Consider the following 22152-nt stretch of genomic DNA (forward strand, 5'->3'; position numbering starts at 1 on the left):
ATATACATATATATTTATGTGTGTGTGTGTGTGTGTGTGTGTGTGTGTTTGTCTTCCACCACCATTGCTTGACTAATGGTGGTGTGTTTATGTTCCCATTACTTTGTGGTTTGGCAAAAGAGACTGATAGAATAAGTACTAGGCTTGCAAAGAATAAGTCCTGGGGTCAGTTTCTTTGACTAAAACCCTTAAAGGTGGTGCTCCTGCATGGCCACAATCAAATGACTGAAACATATAAAAGAATGTGTTCAGCGAAAAGAGAAAAAAAAAGTCAAGTCTTAGTTGTTAGATAAGTAATAGTAGTCCTGCTTGGCAAGGGCTGATCTGATTGAGCAGACTTATGTGGAAGACCATGCGAGCCATGGCCAGCTCTAATTTTTTTTTTATATCTAGAACAAAGATCATACAGTATCTCCTTCTTTTCTGAAAATAATAAGGTGTGATTTTAGGGAATTTGGCTTCTGTTTCTATCAGGTTAAGTGATCACACAGAGGTTTCTTCTTTGGCTTGTTTGTAATGGTAGTAGTTGTAAGTGATGGTAGGTTTTGTAGTAGAAGTAGCCTTAGTAGTAGTAGTTGTAGTAACGGGGGTGGGGGTGGTGGCACCAGCAGTAGTTTGAGCAATGATAGAATTAATAATTGTTAGGTAAATGAAAATGCAGTTTTACATGACTATGTTAATCTAACAGCTTTATGTATTTTGTTTCAATTCTTTATTTAGGTGGCACCAGTGTCTCTGGGGCTCTGGAATGTCCTGCTTCTGAGAAACGAGTCATTATCTCTGTTGATACATCACGGATGGTAAGATATTCCACTATACTATATTTTTTTACTATGAACTTTGGCAGGTATTCCATGTACTTCTGTGAGTTTCAGTTAAGATTTGGCATAATTTAAACTAGCAGTTTGTAATAATATTTGTTTTGATAATCTGCTTGTGATATCTTGTAAGAGTCTTCCCTGGTTCCTCACAGCTTGTGTGTTTTGTAAAACTCTATATTGCCCTGGATTTAGCCCACATCTATTCTTATAAATATTCAATATCTAGAACATATGTTTAGCCTTCTGTATATTCCTCTAACTCACTGGGTTAAGACTTGACTACAGATCTGTTGAAACTGGTTTCTAATGATGATGTTTATTGTATTGATTTACTTATGACATTAGCTGTTGTTTTTGCATCCATCAGTTGTATTTAGTTGCCAGTTTCATCAAGCATATAGCTTTGTTATTATTATTATCTAAGGTGGCAAACTGGCAGAATCATTAGCACGTCAGGAGAAATACTTAGTGGCATTTCATCTGTCTTTACATTCTGTGTTCAAATTCTGCCAAAGTTGACTTTGCCTTTCACCCTTTCAGGTTTGATGAAATAAGTACCAGTTAAACACTGGTGGCAATGAAATTGACTAGTCCCCTCCCTTAATATTTCAGGCCTTGTGCCTGTAGTAGAAAGGTTTATTATTATCGTTTAACAGCTTAAGAAATTTGGGTTAAAAAAAAATATCTTCGAATTAAAGAGGTCTGGTGAGATTTCAATAAAAAATGCAAAATGCCAGACCAAAAGTTGCATAACTTGGGTGTTTGAGTTGTAATTTTATAGGCTGAAAATAATGGAATGTTTTCCTTGGCAATGAGTTTGAATATCTTAATAAGGACTTCTGCACAGTCTATTGTTAAGAGCCATGTGTATTTGGGCTGTAAGATAGCTTATATGTTGTAGAACTATAGCAGTGTCTGCTTTAAACCTTTACCATTCAGGTTACTGTCAAATATAAATATGCTTATTTTCCACATTGTTATGAATTAGCCATACATTATCTTGTAGCTTCAAAATTTCAATGATATGATTGTTTATTTTTAGAATGACATTGTAGGGCAGGTGTGAGAAGCCAGATCTGCTCAGTTTGAATATAAAGAAGGTACAATATTTAGGCTGAATATGGCTGGTTTAAATGCTGAAAGGTTAAACATCTATTAAAGTTATATGAAGTGAAGGGAGATGCTGATAAATAATCAGATGGAGAGATGTAAGAATGTTTATATTGAATAAAATGCAGACTGACCTTAATTTAACACTTCATCATTTAAACTGGCCATATCCAGCCTAAATATTCTACCTGTTTTATGTTCAAACTGTCCAGATCTGGCTTTTCACCCTACGGTATCACTTTACAAATAAACAATCACATCATTGAAATTTCAAAGTTATGAAATAATGCATGATTAATTTAAAATGATGTGAATACATAAGCATTATATTTGACAGAGGAATCTGAATGCCAAAAGGTTAAAGAATGGAGGAAAATGTTTTTAATTTTATATGATATTATTTAAATATTTAAATACTTATATTTCTGTCATGTTCACTTTGAGAAGGGAAACTAAATCACTTTTCTTTGCAGAATAAAATTTTGTGGATTGACGAGGAGAATCTAACAGTATGTGCTGAGAGTGGTATTGTTGGACAGGATTTGGAAAGAAGAGTGAGTTGACTTGAAATACTTTAATGAACTCTTTTATCATCATCATCATTGTCATCGTCATCATCATCATTTAATGTCCGCTTTCCATGCTGGTATGGGTTGAACGGTTTGACTGAGGACTAGAAAGCCAGGAGGCTGCACAAGGCTCCAATCTGATCTGGCAATGTTTCTTCAGCTGGATGTTCTTCCTAATGCCAACCACTCTGAGAGTGTAGTGGGTGCTTTTTACGTGTCACTGGCATGGGGGCCAGTGAGGCGGCACTGGCATCGACAACATTCTAATGTTGTTTTTTTATGTGCCAGTCAGATGGCACTGGCATTGACCACACTCATGGTGCTTTTTACATGCTAACAGCATGGGAGCCAATCTGGCAGCACTGGCATTGACCACACTCAAATGGTGCTTTTTATGTGCCACCAACATGGGTATAGTCAGGCGGTACTGGCATTTGCCATGACACTGATTTCACTTGACTCAGCAGGTCTTCTCAAGCACAGCATATTGCTTGACGATTGAAGTGTATTCTTAAATGGGTCCAGTTATGCAACACTGGCATAGGCTACAGCTGCAATCTCACTTGGCTTGCTGGGTCTTCTCAAGCACAGCATATCTCCAAAGGTCTCGGTCACTTGTCATTGCCTCTGTGAAGCTCAACGTTTGAAGGTCGTGCTTCACCATCTCATCCCTGGTCTTCCTGGGTCTACCTCTTCCACAAGATCCCTCCTCTGTTAGGGTGTGACATTTCTTCACACAGCTGTCCTCATCTATATGTAACACATAACCATATCGGTGCAGTCATCTCTCTTGCACACCACATCTGATGCTTCTTATGTCCAAATTTTCTCTCAGAGTGCTTACATTCTGTCGTGTATGCACACTGACATTACACATCCAGCGGAGCATACTAGCCTATGCATGTCCTCAGCAGTCACAGCCCATGTTTTGCTGCTGTGTAGCATGGCTGTTCACATACCTGTCATACAGTCTACCTTTCACTCTGAGCGAGAGGCCCTTTGTTACCAGCAAAGGTTGGAGCTCTTTGAACTTTGCCTAGGCTATTCTTATTCTAGCAGCTACATTCTCAGAGCATCCACCCCCGCTACTGACTTGGTCACCTAGGTAACGGAAGCTATCAACTACTTCTAGTTTTTCCCCGTCATGTGATGAAAGCTGTTTTCTGCACATTTTCAGTGTTTATTGCCCCTGTGCATTTGCCATATACAAAAACTATCTTTCCAGTTAACCTTCCTTTGATATTGCTGCACCTCTTATGTGTCCATAGCTTGCACTGGGTACATCTTATGGAGTTTCTACCTACACCTTTTTTACAGATCGAGCAGGGCCATCTACCTGAAGGGATTTGTGGTTTGTCTGCCTTCCTACTTACTAAGACTTTGTTTCTTGCTAGATTGACTCTAAGGCCCTTTGATTCTAGACAATGCTTCCCCACCTGAAACTTCTCCTCTAGTTCTGGTAGTAACTTAGCTATTAGAGTTAGGTCATCAGCATAGAGGAGCTCCCAGGGGCATCCTGTCTTGAATTCTTCTTAGCCTGGAGGACTATGATGAATAAGCGGGAGCTAAGGACTGATCCTTGGTGGACCCTACTGACAGCATCCCTGTACATGGCTTGTACAGCTCTCATTAACCACTCATCTATCCCTAGTTTCTGCATTGATCATGAGATATGGGATTGGGGGACCTTGTCAAAGGCTTTCTCCATGTCAATGAAAGCCAAATACAGAGGTTTATCTTTGGCTAGGAATTTCTCCTGCAGCTGTCTTACCAGAAATATAGCATCAGTGGTGCTTCTCCCTGGCACAAACCAAAACTGCATCTCATCTAAACTAACTTTCTCCCTAATTAGTTGGGCTATGACCTTCTCTGTGACTTTCATCACCTGATCCAACAATTTGATACTTCTGTAATTATTCCTATCTAGTGAGTTACTTTTACCTTTGTAGCAGTTGACTATGGTGCTGCTACACCAGTCATTTGGTATGACTCCTTCATGTATCACCTGGTTGACTATATGGGTGACTAGACTATAGCCTACACTGCCAGATATTTTAAGCATCTCTGTGGTGATTCCTGATGGGCTGGGAGCTTTCCTTTGTTCATACCCTTAATTGCTTTATCTACCAAGGTACTGTCAATTCGGATAACTGGTCCCTCTGTTGGGTCAACATTTGGCAGACTCTTTCTCCCATTCATTCTCTTCATTAAAAACCTTTCATAATGGCATCTCAAAGTCTCTCTCTTTGCAGTATCATTAAATGCAAGTGAGCCATCATCCATGCGGACACATTTCTCTCCTATGACATTATGATTCTCTCTCACACACTGTCTTGCAACATGAAATACTTTGGTCCTCATGACACAGAACATTGGCAAATTTTTTTTATCTGCTTCCCCTCTGGCTAAGTAAACTTGTCTCCTAGCTTCCCTTCTGGCGATCTGATACATTTTCCTGCCACTACTGCTTTTCCAGTCCTTCCATGCCTGTTTCTTTTCCCTAATGACCCTGTCAACTACTAATTAACAAATAAATTGCATGCTTTCAAAGCAAAATATTCAACAAATATTTTGAGCAAAGCTTTATGTACTAATTAGACATGGTTATTCAACATGCTGCTTCTATTCATTAATCCCATGTATCAATATCATCTAAGGCTAGGAATATAAACGTTATATTAAATTTGTATCTTATTTGTTGCACATGATATTTCTAATATTAAACCAGACATTCACTTCTAAAATCACATCTATTACAAAGGCAGTAAATGTATGAATTCAGCTAGTGATGTATTGGAGAAGCTATCACTAGAAAATATATTTAGTTTTTTAACATAATCATGTAATAGGATTGGATAATGTTGTTGGTTCAGAAAAGTGCTAAAAGTTGATATTGCTAGGATTGATAAACTATTGAAGTAAAGAGGGTAAATCTAGAAGTATTGGGTAAAAGTTGTAAAGTTGGATCTGAAATTGAAGTTTTGACTAATGAGATGATTCTTATCTGAGCCTTAGATATTATATTGCAGACATATTCAACACATGCTAGCATAGAAAAAATATGGGATATAGCTTTAGCAAAAGATAATGTATTTACTGTTCCATAATAGACACAGTACAGTTCTGTATTGTAAACAAACTACAGTTTGTACAATAAATATGTATCCTTGGTAGTAATTTTTGTCAGCTCATATCTTCCCTTATAGTCAATTTACACTGTCTTGGGATTCTCTTGTCAAGTCACACTCTTGTTTTTAGTTGTTAGACTTCATGGTTGTAAATTCAAACATTGTTGCAGCTCACTGTATTTGTCTTGTATTGTCTCAATCTTCTTGACTTACAAAAATATTCCATTTTTATGTTACAGTTGTGTTGTTGACAAGAGAAAAGATCCATTTCTAAAAATGATCAGTCCAATAATATGCAAATCTTCAAAATCTCACTCGTTTTGCTGTAGGTACATGGACATAAAACTATAACTACCACAATAACAATTCATTTCCATTAGCATCAAAGACAAGCAACTGCAACTTGTATTAAATAACACGTTTAATTTTTAACTGAGGGACTGCCCACATCAGCGAAACAATTCTATAAGCGCTGTGTCCCACCCACGCATAACAAGAAAACTCCTCACACACCCTACCACAACAAACCAAACTACATCTCTACATCTTTTCTCTTCCTCTCATTTCCACTTCATGCTTTATGCCTACCATCCACTTCCCAATCCTGTCCTCTTGGCCCTGTCTCACTGTATCATTGCTATCCACTAACCCTTGACCTGTGTGTTCCACTCACATGTAACAAGAAAACTTTTCACACACCCTACCCCAACAAACCAATCTACATCTCTTCTCATCCTCACATCACCTCCTTCATGCACTATGCCTACCTCTCACTCTCCAATCCTGTCCTTACGGCTCTGTTTCTCTGTATCATTGTTATTTGGCACCCCCCAGCTCTATACATACTCAGGTTTTCACCACTCACTTTCCCTCTGTACCCTCTAATGACGCCACCATCTATATCTCTCTCTGCTTTTACTTGACCACCCCACTTATATTCTGATCCCAATCCCTTGTGAATATGCCTGGCATTTTACCATCTCTATCCTACTTTCTCCCACTCTCTCTCTCCTCCCGCACTTCCCTCAGGTTGGGTAATCATGCATCTCCTTTGCAGCAGCACACCTGTTTCTGTCTTCATTCCTGATCTCTCTCTCTCTCTCCAGTTGTGTAACCTTGTACCACCTCTATAGCAAGACACCTGTTTCTGTCTCACTATAACTTTTCATCCACCTCCTCTCTTAAAAGATTTTTGTCTTGCAAGTTACTTGGTGACCCTGCCAATGCAGGTGTCACTTAAAAACCATCCACTCCACACTGTAAATTGGTTGGCATTTGGAAGGGCATCCAGCTGTAAAACCTTTGCCAAAACTGACCTTGCCTGTACTTGTGCCACATAAAAACCACTAAGTCCACTCTGCTGGGTGGTTGGTGTTAGGAAGGGCATTCAGCTGTAAAAATCTTGCCAAAACAGTCACAGAAGTCTGGTGCAGGCTAATGCCTGGCTGGCTCCCGTCAAACCATCCCACCCATGCCAGCATGGAAGGTGGACGTTAAATGATGATGATGATGATGATGGTGATGATGAAATAACGATTTATTACTTTGTTGCTAATTGTGTTTTATATTCTGGACAAAGCACTAAATGTCTTTATCTTAACTAGGAGTAATAGATAAAATCTGAAAAAGAATTACTATAAATAAAGTTTATTTATATGTTTAAAACATGATCTTGCTGTTGAATAGAACTTAGGGAATATTCTCTGTAACATGAATCAAATTGATTGTGCTGTTTTGAATTTGTTAGAGTTTGCTTAATATGCTACTATGATACCAAGAAGAAACAACTTATAAACCTCCAACAAAGATGCTTTAATTTACCCAGGTGATCTAATTTACAGAATGGTGTTAATTTGACTGTTGAAAAAGTTATTGGTACACCCGCACAACAAAAATTTTAATATTTCCTTTACCTTTCACATCCCTAACAGCAACACTTCCTTGATACCACTTACTTTTCATACTTCCCTGAACCATTTCACTTGTTAGCCACCAACCATCTGTTAATATTTTCTTTCCACCCACACTTTCATTGATCACCCACTGAACCTCCAAATTATCCCTCCTCATCCATAACCATACATCTCTTATTCACCTCATGCACTATGCCTTGCCACTCTCTTCTCCACCTACTCCTGCAACCTATTCTAATGTCATCCATCTCACATCCTTCTCCTGTCTACTGTTTCATCACTACTATTCTACTGATTTGCACTGTCAGTCATCTCCTACTCATCCACTCACTTCTGGCCCCTTTGCTCCACTCATTTCCACCCATTTTGTACCTTGATGGCCCTGATACCTTATCATCATTTTTGTTTTGTTATTTTTTTTGCCCCACCTAATCACCCTGCCCTCTTCTAAAGTGTGAGTAGTCATGTAGCTCTTCTACAGCAAGAAACCTATTTTATTCTGACCCCTTTTTCTCAAGGGCATCCAGCTATAGAAACCATACCAAAGCAGACACTGGAGCACAATGCAGTGCTTGACCCCATTGGGTCATATCAAACCATCCCATGCTAGCTTGGAACATAGATGTTATATGATGATAGATAGTCTCATTGTGAAATACAACTTGGGGAATGTACCTCAAATTCTTAGCAGACTATATTTTAAGCATAAAATTTTCACAAACTGAATGTCAACTGATGTACCATTTGATGTTATACTTACAAGAATGAAATATTGTATGTCTTAACCAATACTTTACTCGTGTTGATTACTGCATTACATGTCAAACATTACTTTACTCATGTATTGTGTTGATAACGACTGATGCAAGTGAAATAATGATCACCTGAGTTGATCCGTATTTCACTTGTGTTGATTATTGAGACCCACTTATGTTTTGATCATTGCTTCAGTCACACATCAACCACTGGATTCATTCAGTCATGCCTTGGCCAAATGTTCTCTCATATGTTGATCAATACTACACTTATGTATTAACCAAGGCTTCATTCTTAATCAAATCACTCTTATTCTGCCACAAACTTTGTGGGGAAGGCATGTGGCTAAGTGGTTAGGGTATTCAGCTTATGATCATAAGGTTGTGAGTTTGACTCCTGGCGGTACATTGTGTCCTTGAGCAAGACACTTTATTTCACTTTGCTCCAGTCTACCCAGCTGGCAAAAATGAGTTGTATCTGTATTTCAAAGGGTGAGCCTTGTCACATTCTGTGTCACATTGAATCTCCCCAAGAACTACATTTAGAGTATGACACTTGCATATTAATTTCATGAGCAAGCTTTCTGTTGATTGGATCAGCTGGAACCCTCCTTGTCATAAGTGACAGAGTGCCAGTTACAATATTAAACTGAGTCACAAAGAGACCATTTCTATTAATGATCATTGTTGACTATTTTAATGTTGCTTATTATTGTTGAGTACTTTCATCATCTTCATCATCATCATCATCATTGTTTTCCATGCTGGCATTGGTTGGACAGTTTGACAGGAGCTGACCAGTCAGAAGACTGCACTATACTTCTGTGTCTGTTTTGGCATTGTTTTTATGGCTGGATGTCCTTTGGAACACCAACTACCCTGCAGAGTGGATTGAGCTTTTTACATGATACCAGAATAGGCGAGATGAGTTTTGGCATGGTTTTTACAGCTGGATGCCCTTCCAAACACCAACCACATTACAGTGTGGACTGGATGCTTTTTATGTGGCACCAGCACTGGCAGGGTCACCAAGTAACTTTTAATGTTGCTTATTATTGTTGAGTTTTAATATTGCTTATTATTATTTCAGTTGGCTGAGAAAGGTTATTGTACAGGCCATGAGCCTGACTCAATGGAGTTCAGTTCCTTAGGAGGCTGGATAGCCACCAGGGCATCTGGGATGAAGAAAAATATTTATGGAAATATAGAAGATTTGGTAAGTAAAATAAGAGTTTTTGTGAAAGTTTTAGGGTGGTATAGGCACAGGTGTAGCTGTGTGGTAAGAAGTTTGCTAAACAACCATATGGTTCTGGGTTCAGTCCCACAGCACGACACCTTGGGTAAGTGTCTTCTATTGTCTTGGGTTGACCAAAGCCTTGTGATTGGATTTGGCAGACAGAAACTGAAAGAAGTTCGTTTTATATATGTGTGTTTGTGTATTTACATCCATGTAACTTAGAGGTTTAGCAAAAGAAATTGATTCAATAAGCACCAGGCTTAAAAACAATAAGTACTGGGAGTGGGGGTGGGGTCGATTCATTTGACTAAAGATTCTTCAAAGCAGTGCCCCAGCATGGCCACAGTCTAATGATTGAGATGAGTAAAACATAAAAGAATCTCAGTTCAATCATCTTTGGTAAATAGATCTAAATCTTGTGAGAAATGACTCTTGTAATGATGTCTTGCCCAGAAAGCAGTTCATCTGCCATCTATGTTACTCTGCTGAATGGGTTATGAAACAGTTTATCAAGTGTTGTAGTTCATGGTACCATTATTATTTCTCTTTATTTTTATAAATGTTTATAAATGTAGTCAGATATGGTCTGGAGGTGTACATTGTTATTAACTGATCTCAGTAGTACATGCTGCACTTGGTCGTGCAGTGAAAGCATGCAATAAAAATAAGACTATTGAATTAAAGTAACAACAACAACAACAATACTTTCTACTGTAGGCACAAGGCCTGGAATTTGTGGGGAGGATGCTAGTTGATTAGATTGACTCAGTACTCATCTGGTATTTATTTTATTGATCCTGAAAAGATGAAAGGCAAAATCAACTTTGGCAGAATTTGAATGTAGAGAGCTGAATAATTATAATTATGATAAAACACATACAATATTTCCGAAAAGTGGTGCAATCGTGTAGAAGAAAAAGCTCTAAAGGAGTTTGGTAAACCTAAAATTCTACTGGGTTTTGACATAAATAGAATACTTGAACACAGTTGATCAGATATCATTATGCATGACATTAAAAAGAAAGAGATTGCTTCATAAAAGACTTAGTAATTCATTCAGACAAAGAAGTGTAAAAGATCCTGAACTACACTGAATTACAAGTAGAGATATCAAGGTAGGGGCAGTGTTCAGTAGTGAAAGTGCTTGTTGTACCAGTTATTATCAAAGCATGAGGTTCATTTTGAATTGTTGGGCATCAAGACAGATATAGGAGTGTTCCATAAACTTTTTTTCTTTGGAACAGATCATATTCTTGGGAAAGTACTTCTTCCAGTTTCAGGTTTTTTGTTAACACTTGGCAAGTTAGCATGAGGAAAAACAACACAGATCAGTATTTTATGTCCATACTGAGCAATGATATGATATGAAAGAGTAATAATAGTTTCAAATTTTGGCACAAGGCCAGCAATTTCGAAGGAATTTGGTAAGTTGATTACATCGACCCCAGTGTTAAACAGGTATTTATTTTATTGGCCCTGAAAGGTTGAAAGGCAAAGTTGATCTTGGTGCAATTTGAACTCAATGTAAAGACGGATGAGATGCTGCTAAGCATTTTGCCCAGCATGCTAACAATTCTGTCTGTTCACTGCCTTAAATGAAATAATAATAATAATAATAATAATAATAATGATGATGATTCTTCTTCTCCTCCCCTGTCCTTCTCCTTCACCACTTTGGCATAAAACTAGCAAAGTTGAGGGAAGAGGAAGCTGATTACATTGACCCCAGTGCTGAACTGATATTTATGTTATCAGCCTCCAAAAGGCAGTTGACCCCGTAGAATTTGAACTCAGAACGTAATGAGCTGGAAGAAGTACCATTAAGCATTATCTTATCTGATGTAATGATTCTCTCAGCTCACCATCTTAATTGTTTTAAATTTTGGCACAAAACAGCAATTTTTAGGAGAAGAGGGTTAGTTGATTATATTGACCCTAGAACTTAAATGGTACTTATTTTATGAACTCCAGAAGGATGAAAGGCAAAGCCAACTGCGGCATGATTTGAACTCGGAATGTGAAAAAAAGCAGAAGGAATGCTGCTAAGCATTTTGTCCAATATGTTAGTAATTCTGACAGCTCACCACTTTCAATAATTATAATAACCCTTTCTATTAAAAGCACAAGGCTTGAAATTTTGGGATAGGAGGCTAGTCAATTACATCAACCCCACTGGTCAACTGGTACTTATTTTATTGACCCTGAAAGGAAGAAAGGCAAAGTCATCCTTGGTGGAATTTAAACTCTGAAAGGCAAAGTCAACCTCGGAAAAATTTGAACTCAAAATGTTGCTAAGCATTTTGTCCACCATGCTAACAATTCTGCTAGCTAACTGCCTCCAGTAATAATAATAGTACTTTCTACTATAGGTACAAGGCCTGAAATTTTGCGGTTGGGGGCCAATTGATTACATCAACTCTAGTGCTCAATTGGTACTTATTTCATGAACCTCGAAAGGATGAAAGGCAAAGTTGATCTCAGTAAAATTTGAGCTCAGAATTGAAATATAGACAAAATGCTTAAAATCATTTTGTCTGGCATGTTAACAATTCTGAATCTAATGTTTTGCTTTATTTTCATACTCTAGCTTGTTCATGCAAAGTTTGTGACACCACGAGGAGTGTTGGAGAAGAACTGTCTAGTACCAAGAATATCAGCTGGGCCAGATATACATCATTTGATCCTTGGTTCAGAAGGTAAGTGAGTGAAAATAAGATAAATTTCTTTTGTCAAATTCTGTTAAAATAATCATAAAAATGAGAATACTGGACCAAATGTTTTACTACATTTAATTTCATTTCAATTATATTGTGAGCTAGAAGTTGATAAAAAAATAAAGTTGATGAATAAATGTTTCATTTTTTATGCCTCCTGGGTTGATCAGTAATGAATGAGTGTTACAGGTGAAATATCTAAGGATGAAACAAACTCAGAACTCAAATGCAGTCTCAGTTTGAGTAAATACTCTTGTGTGGTTATATTGTGTAGCATGTTGTGTTCTTGTTTGATTCTGTTGAGTGCAGCATAGTATGGCAGTCTGTGACTTTCAGTTTGGTTATGTTGTGTAGAGTGAAGGCTTATGGTCTAGCGGTTAGGGTATTTGGCTCACAATTATAAGATTGTGAGTTTGATCCCCAGCAGTGCATTGTGTCCTTGAGCAAGACATTTTATTTCATGTTGCTCCTGTCAACTCAGCTAGCAAAAATGAGTAGTACTCATATTTCAAAAGGCCAGTGTGTCACATTCTGTGTCATACTGAATCTACCTGAGAACTACATAGGAGGAATGGCAACAACATGCAACCCTGGAAAACTCCAGTGATGTCAAAGTGTTTCCATTTTTCTATCTTTGCACAGCAAATACTTCTAAAGGGTACGGAGTGCTCAGCCATTTACACATTAATTTTATGAGCAGGCTGTTTTGTTGAATGGATCAACTGGAACCCTCATCGTTGTTACTGACAGAGTGCATTATTTTGTTGCTTAGACGTTAGGGTATATTATATGATGTAAATCATGATAGTCTAGACATGTTACGAAGGGATACCCAAAAGAAACTGGAATTTTGCAATATTATTTTATTCACTTGTTTACACTTTTATTGCCTTCAAAATATTCTCCATTTGAAGCAATGCATTGGTCCAGGTGCCTTTTCCACTGTTTGAAGCAGTGCTGAAACTCTTGCAAAGTGATGCCTTTTGACGTCTCTGTCATTTTCTTCTGCACCTCTTATGCATCTGCAAATTCTGTGGCACCAGCTTTTGTCACCGGTGATGACCTTTGAAAAAAGTTCTGGATTAACTTCCGACTGTTCTTTCAGTTCATGACATGCATTCAGTTATAACTACTTTTGATCTTCCGTGAGCTAGCTTGGCACAAATTTTGCTGCAACTCTTTTCATTTGCAATTCCTTGCTCAAAATTTGTTGGCAGGAGCTCCAGGACACACCAGTCATATCAACAAGTTCATCAATTGTTCGGTGACAGTTCTCCAAGATCCATTCATAAATTTTCATGATGTTTTTATTCATTTGGGAAATTGACGGTCGTCCTCAATGAGGTTGATCTTCAAGTGATAAGTCACCTTTCCTAAAGCTTGGAAACCACTTGTAAACTTGTGTTTTGCTCATGACAGCATCCTTGTAAGCTGTTTGAAGCATGACAACTGTTTTGGCTGCTGTTTTCCCCAGTAGAAAACAGAATTTCACAGAAGCATGCTGTTCCTTCGTTTCAGCCATCGCAAAAATCAAACAGGGGAGAAGCACTGCAAAACAAAGATGTGCTATGTGGCAGTATGACTTTCACTGCCAGTCAGCAAACTGCTGCCTGAGGATCACATCAAGTGGCTTCTAGCAGCGGAAGCCTGAACTACCATGAGCTTGGTCCACTGAAAACATTTCCAGTTCCTTTTGGGTACCTCCTTGTATGCAATTGTTTGGCTATGGTGTGTGATGTGAAGTGATATAATGGGAATTATGTGTATTTTGTAAATGATATATTTTCTGTTGTTTAGCCCTCTGTCACCGCAGATTGAATGGGCCTATAATTAAAGGCATTCTAGTCAGGCTTTTGTATATCAGGGATTACAGTGTACCCTTCATTTTTTAAAAATAGTAGCGTGTAGTCTAAGGGAAATTTGGCTGCTGTTTCTAGCAGGCTGAATAACTGCATATCTAGTTATGTGTACTATATAATATAACGCCTGAACATAGTATGTAGTCTGGCAGTTTGGGTATGGTGTGTGCAATGTAGTGTCATAATTTCTATGTAGTGTGTGTGCTAAGCAATTTAAGTGTTTTTGCTGTTGTTTAACCCCGAGTAATACTTGATTAGGCACATCTATATTAAAAGATGTTACAGTCATAAACAACTTATATTTTTATATATTAGGGACTTCATTCTCTGGTATTATTCTCTTTTTAAGATGGTAGGGTGTGATATGAGGGAGATTTTGCTGCTCTCTGGATATGTAGTTGTGTGAAGCGTAGCATTCTGGGGACATATTCAATTTGATGTAAGATTTATGTGGAAGACAAATAATTTCACCAACAAAAGAAAGATTTATGCCCACTTAAGCGTGGATGTTCTGTTAGAACAAACTTTGCTGTGGTAGATACCTTGTGAGAAACTCTCGTATAGGCTTTTGGTGCAAGATGAATGCTTGTTTACATTGCTTGCGGGTAGATAAATCCCTACCAACTCTAGCACTGAGACCACCAGATTATGTGATTTTGATCTTCCTTGGTCTCATCGGTGATGGATGCTTGACTGCTAGAGACAGCAGCGACTCACCTCCCTTCCAGCGTATATAGAACATCAGTGCCAGAATAGGCGCTGATGTTGTGATTAGCCAATGAGCTTGTTAGAAAATATCTATTAGTGACAGAGGCAGTATTAAAGAAAGATTGTTGAATAATTTTTAATATAATCATTAAACTTTTAATATATTTATATGAATATATATTTATATATTTTGATTCTTTAACTGACAGGAACTATGGGGATAATCACTGAAGCTATTCTTAAAATTCGACCTTTGCCCCAGTGCAAGAAATATGGTTCTGTAGTTTTCCCAACCTTTGAAGATGGTGTTCACTGTCTGAGAGAGATTGCTAAACAAGTAAGTTGCATTTTAGGTTATTATCATTTCAAATCTGCTAGTTTTATTTGAATAGATTTCAGTGACAATCGCTATCGCCGGTATCAAACAGACTAGCTGTTACTACACTGTTTGATACCAGTAATAAGTATTACAGTAGCAGTCACTCTAGCTATCAGCACATGTTGGTTCATTGTTATTAATAAAGAGGAGGCGAAGTTATTATGTGATTTACTGGACCAATAACACTATATTATGTTATGATGTAGGAATGCTAAGCTGTGATATGTATAAATGCAATGTTATTACCAGTTCAAATATGCTTGTGGCATATTTGGACTGAAAAACAAGCCATTCACTGTATTTTGTCATGGAGAAAATTTTTCACTATTGACAATGGTGTAAATACATAGTGTTATTAGCCATCATACGGTGACTGAAATAACATAAGAGAATCATTCTCTCTCATAAGTTTGTAGTGCCCTCTACCCAGTGTCTGTGACTGAAGAGGAGACAACTACTCCAAAATGGTGCATCTCACTGTCTGGAAAGTGGGTGCTGCAAACTGATCTTGGCATATTTACACCATTGTCAACAGTGAATGGTTTGTTTGTTAGTCCAAATGTACCTGAAGCATATTTGAACTGGTAATAACATTGCACTATATTATGTGTTATGTATGTATTTGTGTGTGTGTGCGTGTGTGTGTGTGTGTGTGTGTGTGTGTGTGTGTGTATACACACAAACACACACAAAATGCTGAAGGACGACCTCAGGACACTGAACCTTTTAGAGGAGATGGCAAAAGACTGAGATATATGGTGCCTTGCTGTATTCAAGAAGACTTGTCCTCCGTGCCATGTAAGAAGCGCTTTTGCCAGTGCCACATTAAAAGCAGCCAGCACACACTGTAAAGTGGTTGGCATTTGGAAGGGCATCCAGCTGTAGAAACCAAGAAGTCAAATCAAACTAGAACCTGGTGCAGCTCTCTGCCTTGCCAGCTCTAGTCAAACTGTCCAACCCATGCCAGCATAGTAAAAAGACATTAAAGAATGATGATGATGATGATGATATATGTATACCATTGACATCATCATCATTGCTTTCCATGCTTTCACGAACCAGACAGAGTTTATTGAGGCAGATTTTCCGTGGCCAGATGCCCTTCCTATCACCAACACTCACCAGTTTTCAAGTAAGCTAATATTTTTCCATTGCCTGTCATGCTTTCACAGAATATTGGAAATGAATCACACTGCATGTATGACAGTGACATGCATTTCTTTCTGGTCTTCACAGATCCTCTGCATTCAGATACCATGTCTCACTACCATGTGGTATCTTGCAGTCTGATTTCACTCTGAGAGAGAAATTTTTAGTTACCAAGAGAAGTAATAGTTCTTTGAATGTTCTCCAGCCTATTCTTATTCTGGCTACTATTCTTTCAGAATATTCTCCACTATTAGTTAGGTCACCTAAGTAACGGAAGGTAGCAGCTACTTCCAAGGATCTTCTTGGGTATTTGAGATAATATATTTCCCAAGTATTCTTAGTGTTTGTTGCTTCTGTGCATCTGCCACATTCAGTTTGCTTTCTGTTAACTTGCCCATGCTTCCACTGTATCTCTGGAGTGTCCACAGTTTGCATTGGCTGCATCACATGCAATTCTTCCATATTCCTTATCTGTATATCGAGCAAGACCATTTCCTGTCTGTTTTCTTACATACTAATACTTAAGTCTTTTCTCAGTTAACTTTAAGGCCCTTTAAATTCCAAGTTTTGTTTTCTTATCTAGAATTTCTTCTCTAACTTTTACTACAGATTCAGCTGAGAGAATGAGGTCATCAACATGAAGGAGTTCCCACTGGCATCTGGTCTTAAACTCTTCGTTATGACCTGGAGGACTATGATAAATAAAAGGGCACTGTGAACTGAGCTCTGGTGAATCTACATACTAAATTCATAGCTGCACTTATTGCTAATTCTCACCTTGCTGATAGTATCTCTGTACATGTCTTATATCTCTCTCACAAGCCATTTGTCTACTCTTTGGTTCCTAAACAGCCACTAGATCATACAGCAAGGGAGCCTGCTCTTCAAGTTGACAAGCATACTCCACACTAAGTACTTCTCCTATAGTTGTCTCACTAGGAAGATGGCATCAGTAGTACTTCTTTCCGACACAAAACTGAAGTGCATCTCATTGAGGCTAAATCTGTTCTTAATCAATTAATAATAAGTTTTTCTGTAACTTTCATGACTTAGTCCAGCAATTTGCCAGGCATCTCTTTTACCCTTGTAATCGTTGAATATGGTATTGCTATGCCAGCTATTGTGTATGGTAATTTCCTGTATAATCTGATTGACTATGAGGTGATTAGTCTGTATACTACTTCATTAGACATTTTGAGTATCTCAGCAGTAATTCCTGATGGACCAGGAGCTTTCCCTATCTTCATATCCTTAATTGATTTATCTATCACACTGCTATTTACTCAAATGGCTGGTCCCTTATCTTGGGTCTATACTGAGAGGGCTGTTTTCCTCCCATGCATTTTCCATATTTAAAAGCCTTTTAGAGCATCACTTCTATATCTCTTTCTTTTCAGAATCAGTAAGTGCGGGTGTGGCATTATCTATCTGTGCACATGTGTAACCCACATTGTTTTGTTCCTCCCTGATACACTTCCTTACAACCCCAAAATACTTCATCCCCTTGATTCTTATGCTAAAGAACAATGAAAAATCTCTTACTTTCTACTTCTTCCCTTACTAAGCAGTACACCTGTTATCCACCCAACATGTGTGTGTATATGTGTGTATGTAGTATATAGTTATGAGCTACTAATAGTTTCTTACATTGAAGATATTATCTAGACTGGTTTTAAAACATGTCTAATGTCTCCAAGTAATCTTCAGACTCTGAGCACCTGGCATTTACAAGTTACAAATCAGGCAATAGAAGAAGAGAAGTCAGGATGAAGGTGGATGCAAAAAGTACCTTTCAGGTGAGATGACAAAGGACTGAGATGCCTGGTGCCTTGCTGTGTTCTACAGCAAAAGTGTTAAGACTGATCCTTCTGGTGGTGTAAAGCACTTGTGGCAGTGCCACATAAAAGCACCTGTGCAGTGCCACGTAAAAGTGCCCGTGTGGTGCCATGTAAAAGTGCTCATATGGTGCCATGTAAAAGCATCCCTGTGGTGCCATGTAAAACCACATGTGTGATGCCATTTAAAAGCAACCAGCACATTGTGTAAAGTGGCTGGTGTTAGGAAGGCATCCAACTGTAGAAACCATGCCAAATCAGACTGGAGTCTGGTGCAGCTCCTCAGCCTGTCAGCTCTGGTCAAACCACCCAACCAGCATGGACAATGGATGTTAAATGATGATAATGATATATACGTACATATTTGAGTCCCTTGTTCGATATGCCTTTGTCAAGTTTACATCTGTTCCCTTCCCTGTTTTTCATGCCTTCTCATCTCCTTAATATTCATCTCCCTATCACTCATCTTTCCAGTCATTTTCTCATCATTCATCCTCTCTCTTCTATTTACTGTATTATCATCATCATCATCATTTAAAAAAAAAAAGAATTGATGTAACTCTTCACAAAGATAAACAGTCAAGATGAAGAGTGCGATTCGATTGTAATAGATATTTTATTGGTTGAACGATATTCCAACAGTAAGTCTGTCTTTGTCAAGTTCAAAATAAGACGTGATAAAAATTCAAAATTACAGAAATTTAAATGTAAAGTATGAACGAGAGCAACCAGTGTCCACATGTTGATGGAATGACACGATCAGTCTTTAAGTTTCAATTTTATAACAGGCGAAAAAAAAAAGACAGAAAAAAGAAGACAGCAAAAAAAGAGAGACAAAAAAGAGGAAAGAAAATAAAGAAAAAGAAGAATATTTAATCAAACAGTTTTGTATAAATTTGATGATATTCTCCTGTTATTTTATTCTTTCCTCCAGGGCGTGATGTTAATAACCTGCAAACATATTTCTCATCATGCATGAAAGTGAAGCAGATTCAGAATATTTTCTAATATATGCACTTTCAAGTCTTTTTCAAAATTGCATCCACTTGAAACGAAATGTTTGGCAAGTTCTGTCGATCTACTGTTATTGTGCCTGATGTCAAATCTGTGCCCATTAAACCTTTTGTTTAATTGTTCTGTTGTACAACCAACATAAATCAAGTTATGTTTCATGCATTCTGCAGCGTACACCAAATGGGAATCTTTACATGTTCCACCTTCTGTATAAATCATAACACTTCTGTTATGATTTCTGATGGAATTCACTTGACTCATGTTGTTGCACAATGAACAGGGCTTACCTCTCTTGTGGCTGTTCTTCAAGGTACAGCGTGCAGATACTCCAATGTTTGTTTTCTTGGAGTCAGAAATAGAGGTCAATAATTCTCTTATATTCTTATTCCATCTAAAGGCTACAATGGGCGGCTGAGGAAATATCTGTTTGAAACGAGGATATTTTTTCACCACATGCTGGTAACTTTCATGCAACACTTTTGAAATGCCAGCAAAATTTCGGTGCCAGTTAATCACTAAAGGAATTCTGTCATCTCTTGTATTGTGTTTGCTAAAATTATGCGTGAAGGTTTAACTATCTTTGCTAATTTTAGCTATCTCATTTGCTATTTCCTTTAATTGTGATTCACTGTAGCTGCATTTGACATAAACAGTAGTTCGACAGAACTTGCCGAACATTTCGTTTCAAGTGGCTGCAATTTTGAAAAAGACTTGAAAGTGCATATATTAGAAAATATTCTGAATCTGCTTCACTTTCACTTCTCAGAATGCATGATGAGAAATATGTTTGCGGGTTATTAACATCACGCCCTGGAGGAAAGAATAAAATGACAGGAGAATATCATCAAATTTATACAAAACTGTTTGATTAAATATTCTTCTTTTTTTCTATTTTCTTTCCTCTTTTTTTCTGTCTTTTTTTGCTGTTTTCTTTTTTCTGTCTTTTTCTTTTCACCTGTTATAAAATTGAAACTTAAAGACTGATGATGTTATTCCATTGACGTGTGGACACTGGTTGCTCTCATTCATACTTTACATTTAAATTTCTATAATTTTGAATTTTTATCACGTCTTATTTTGAACTTGACAAAGATAGACTTACTGTTGGAATATCGTTCAACCAATAAAATATCTATTACAATTGAATCATGCTCTTTGTCTTGACTACTACTATCGTCGTCATCATCATCATCATCATCATCATCATCATCATCATTATTCATTGAATTAGAGAGCAGTGCATATCATCAAAGTGACACTAGTGTAAAATATACGAAGCCCAGTATACCCATCATGGTTACCCGTCTGATAAGGGTACACCAGGTATGTGTGTCACAACCATATGTGCACAATATGGTGATCTCATATCAAGACAAACAGTGCATGACCTTGCAGGTAGGGCCCAGTTAGAATTTTCTTCAGGTTGAGTAGCCCATCCCGTTCAAAAGGTTCCTGAATAAGGGTCGTTTAAGGATGTTGAACGAAACACCCATGTTTCCAGAGGTGAATTATCCAAACCCCAAAGAATTCCTCTCAACACATGGCTATGATGCTCCCCCACTACTTCTGCACATATCGTCAGCCAACAAGGGACATGCTCAACTGGTTAAGGTCAAACAACTGACAAGCAAATCTGTGGTATTGAGCAGAATATTTGCTGTAACCCATCTTTTTATACCAAGACAAAACAATGTACATGATAACACTTCCAATCAGTTAAGATCAGAAGCCATGAGAGCCAGTACCTGGTACTGCATCTGGGCATTTATTATTATTATTATTATTATTATGCTGTTATCACTAAGGAAAGGATATTACCCAATACACTGCGCCATCACACTTCCAGTCCTCATTCTCTCTCACTCATGTCGCTTGCTATTGACATTATTTCTTATTTTCTCTATAATTATCCATGATTTCCTCCTCCGTTCTATATCCCTTTCCAATCATTCTGCTTCTGCAACCACACTCTTGCAACCTTCATCCTTACTGTTTCTTCTGTCATTACTCACTCTCGTATTCACCTTGGACATATTGAGTGAATATATACATTATAGGTGCAGATGTGGCTGTGTAGTAAGAAGCTTGCTTCCCAACCACATGGTTCCAAGTTCAGGCTTTGAGTTGGGCAAGTGTCTTCTACTATAGCCTTGGGCTGACCAAAGCCATTGAGTGGATTTGGTAGATGGAAACTGAAAGAAGCCTGCCATGTATATATATATGTATATGTGTGTTTGTTTGTTCTGTGTTTGTCCCCCACCACCTCTTGACAACTGGTGTTGGTGTGTTTACACCCTTGTAACTTAGCGGTTTGGCAAAAGAGACTGATGGAATAAGTACCAGGCTTAAAAAAAAGCACTAGAGTTGATTCATTCGACTAAAAATTCTTCAAAGTGGTGCCCCAGCATGGCCACAGTCTTATGGCTGAAACAAGTAAAAGGTAAAAAATAAATTATAGAGTAGTGAAGACTCAAGTCTTCTGTGGAATGATGCTACTTCTTTTGTTCTTGTGCCATGATAAATATTCTGCAAAGTGGTTTGCAACTGAGCAGAGACAATATAGAGTTGAGAAAGCCCTTTAGTCTTGCTGACAAAATGACAACCTCTCCAGTACTGGAGCCATGATAAAATGTATCCAGTGGATCTTTAAAGTGGTTGGTGATAGGAAGGAGATTCTGATATAGCAACCAGACTAGAAATGAAAAGTACAAGCATATCAGGGTCCTCTGAGCTGTCTAGGAGGTGAGGAACTCAGAATATGAACTAACTCAGAAAGTGATGATCCATTCAATTCATGCCAGCATGCAGTGTAGATGTAAAAATGATGGTGATATACATACATACATACATACATACATACATACATACATACATACATACATACATACATACATGCATACATACATACATACATACATACATATATATATATATATATATATATATATATATATATGTATA

General features: G+C 37.8%; 1 protein-coding gene across 1 annotated transcript in view; it reads left to right on the forward strand.

The window, feature by feature from the left end:
* The window catches only part of LOC106871118 (alkyldihydroxyacetonephosphate synthase, peroxisomal), an 85881-nt gene that overhangs the window by 32733 nt on the left and 30996 nt on the right, over positions 1–22152 (forward strand). Inside the window, exons 7-11 of the mRNA XM_014917430.2 lie at positions 721–800; positions 2405–2485; positions 9387–9512; positions 12121–12229; positions 15024–15151. Of these exons, the coding sequence (XP_014772916.1) occupies positions 721–800; positions 2405–2485; positions 9387–9512; positions 12121–12229; positions 15024–15151 (524 nt within the window). The remainder of the gene's footprint in view (positions 1–720; positions 801–2404; positions 2486–9386; positions 9513–12120; positions 12230–15023; positions 15152–22152) is intronic.

Source organism: Octopus bimaculoides, chromosome 17 (assembly GCF_001194135.2).
Source record: "Octopus bimaculoides isolate UCB-OBI-ISO-001 chromosome 17, ASM119413v2, whole genome shotgun sequence".
NCBI classification, from domain to species: domain Eukaryota; kingdom Metazoa; phylum Mollusca; class Cephalopoda; order Octopoda; family Octopodidae; genus Octopus; species Octopus bimaculoides.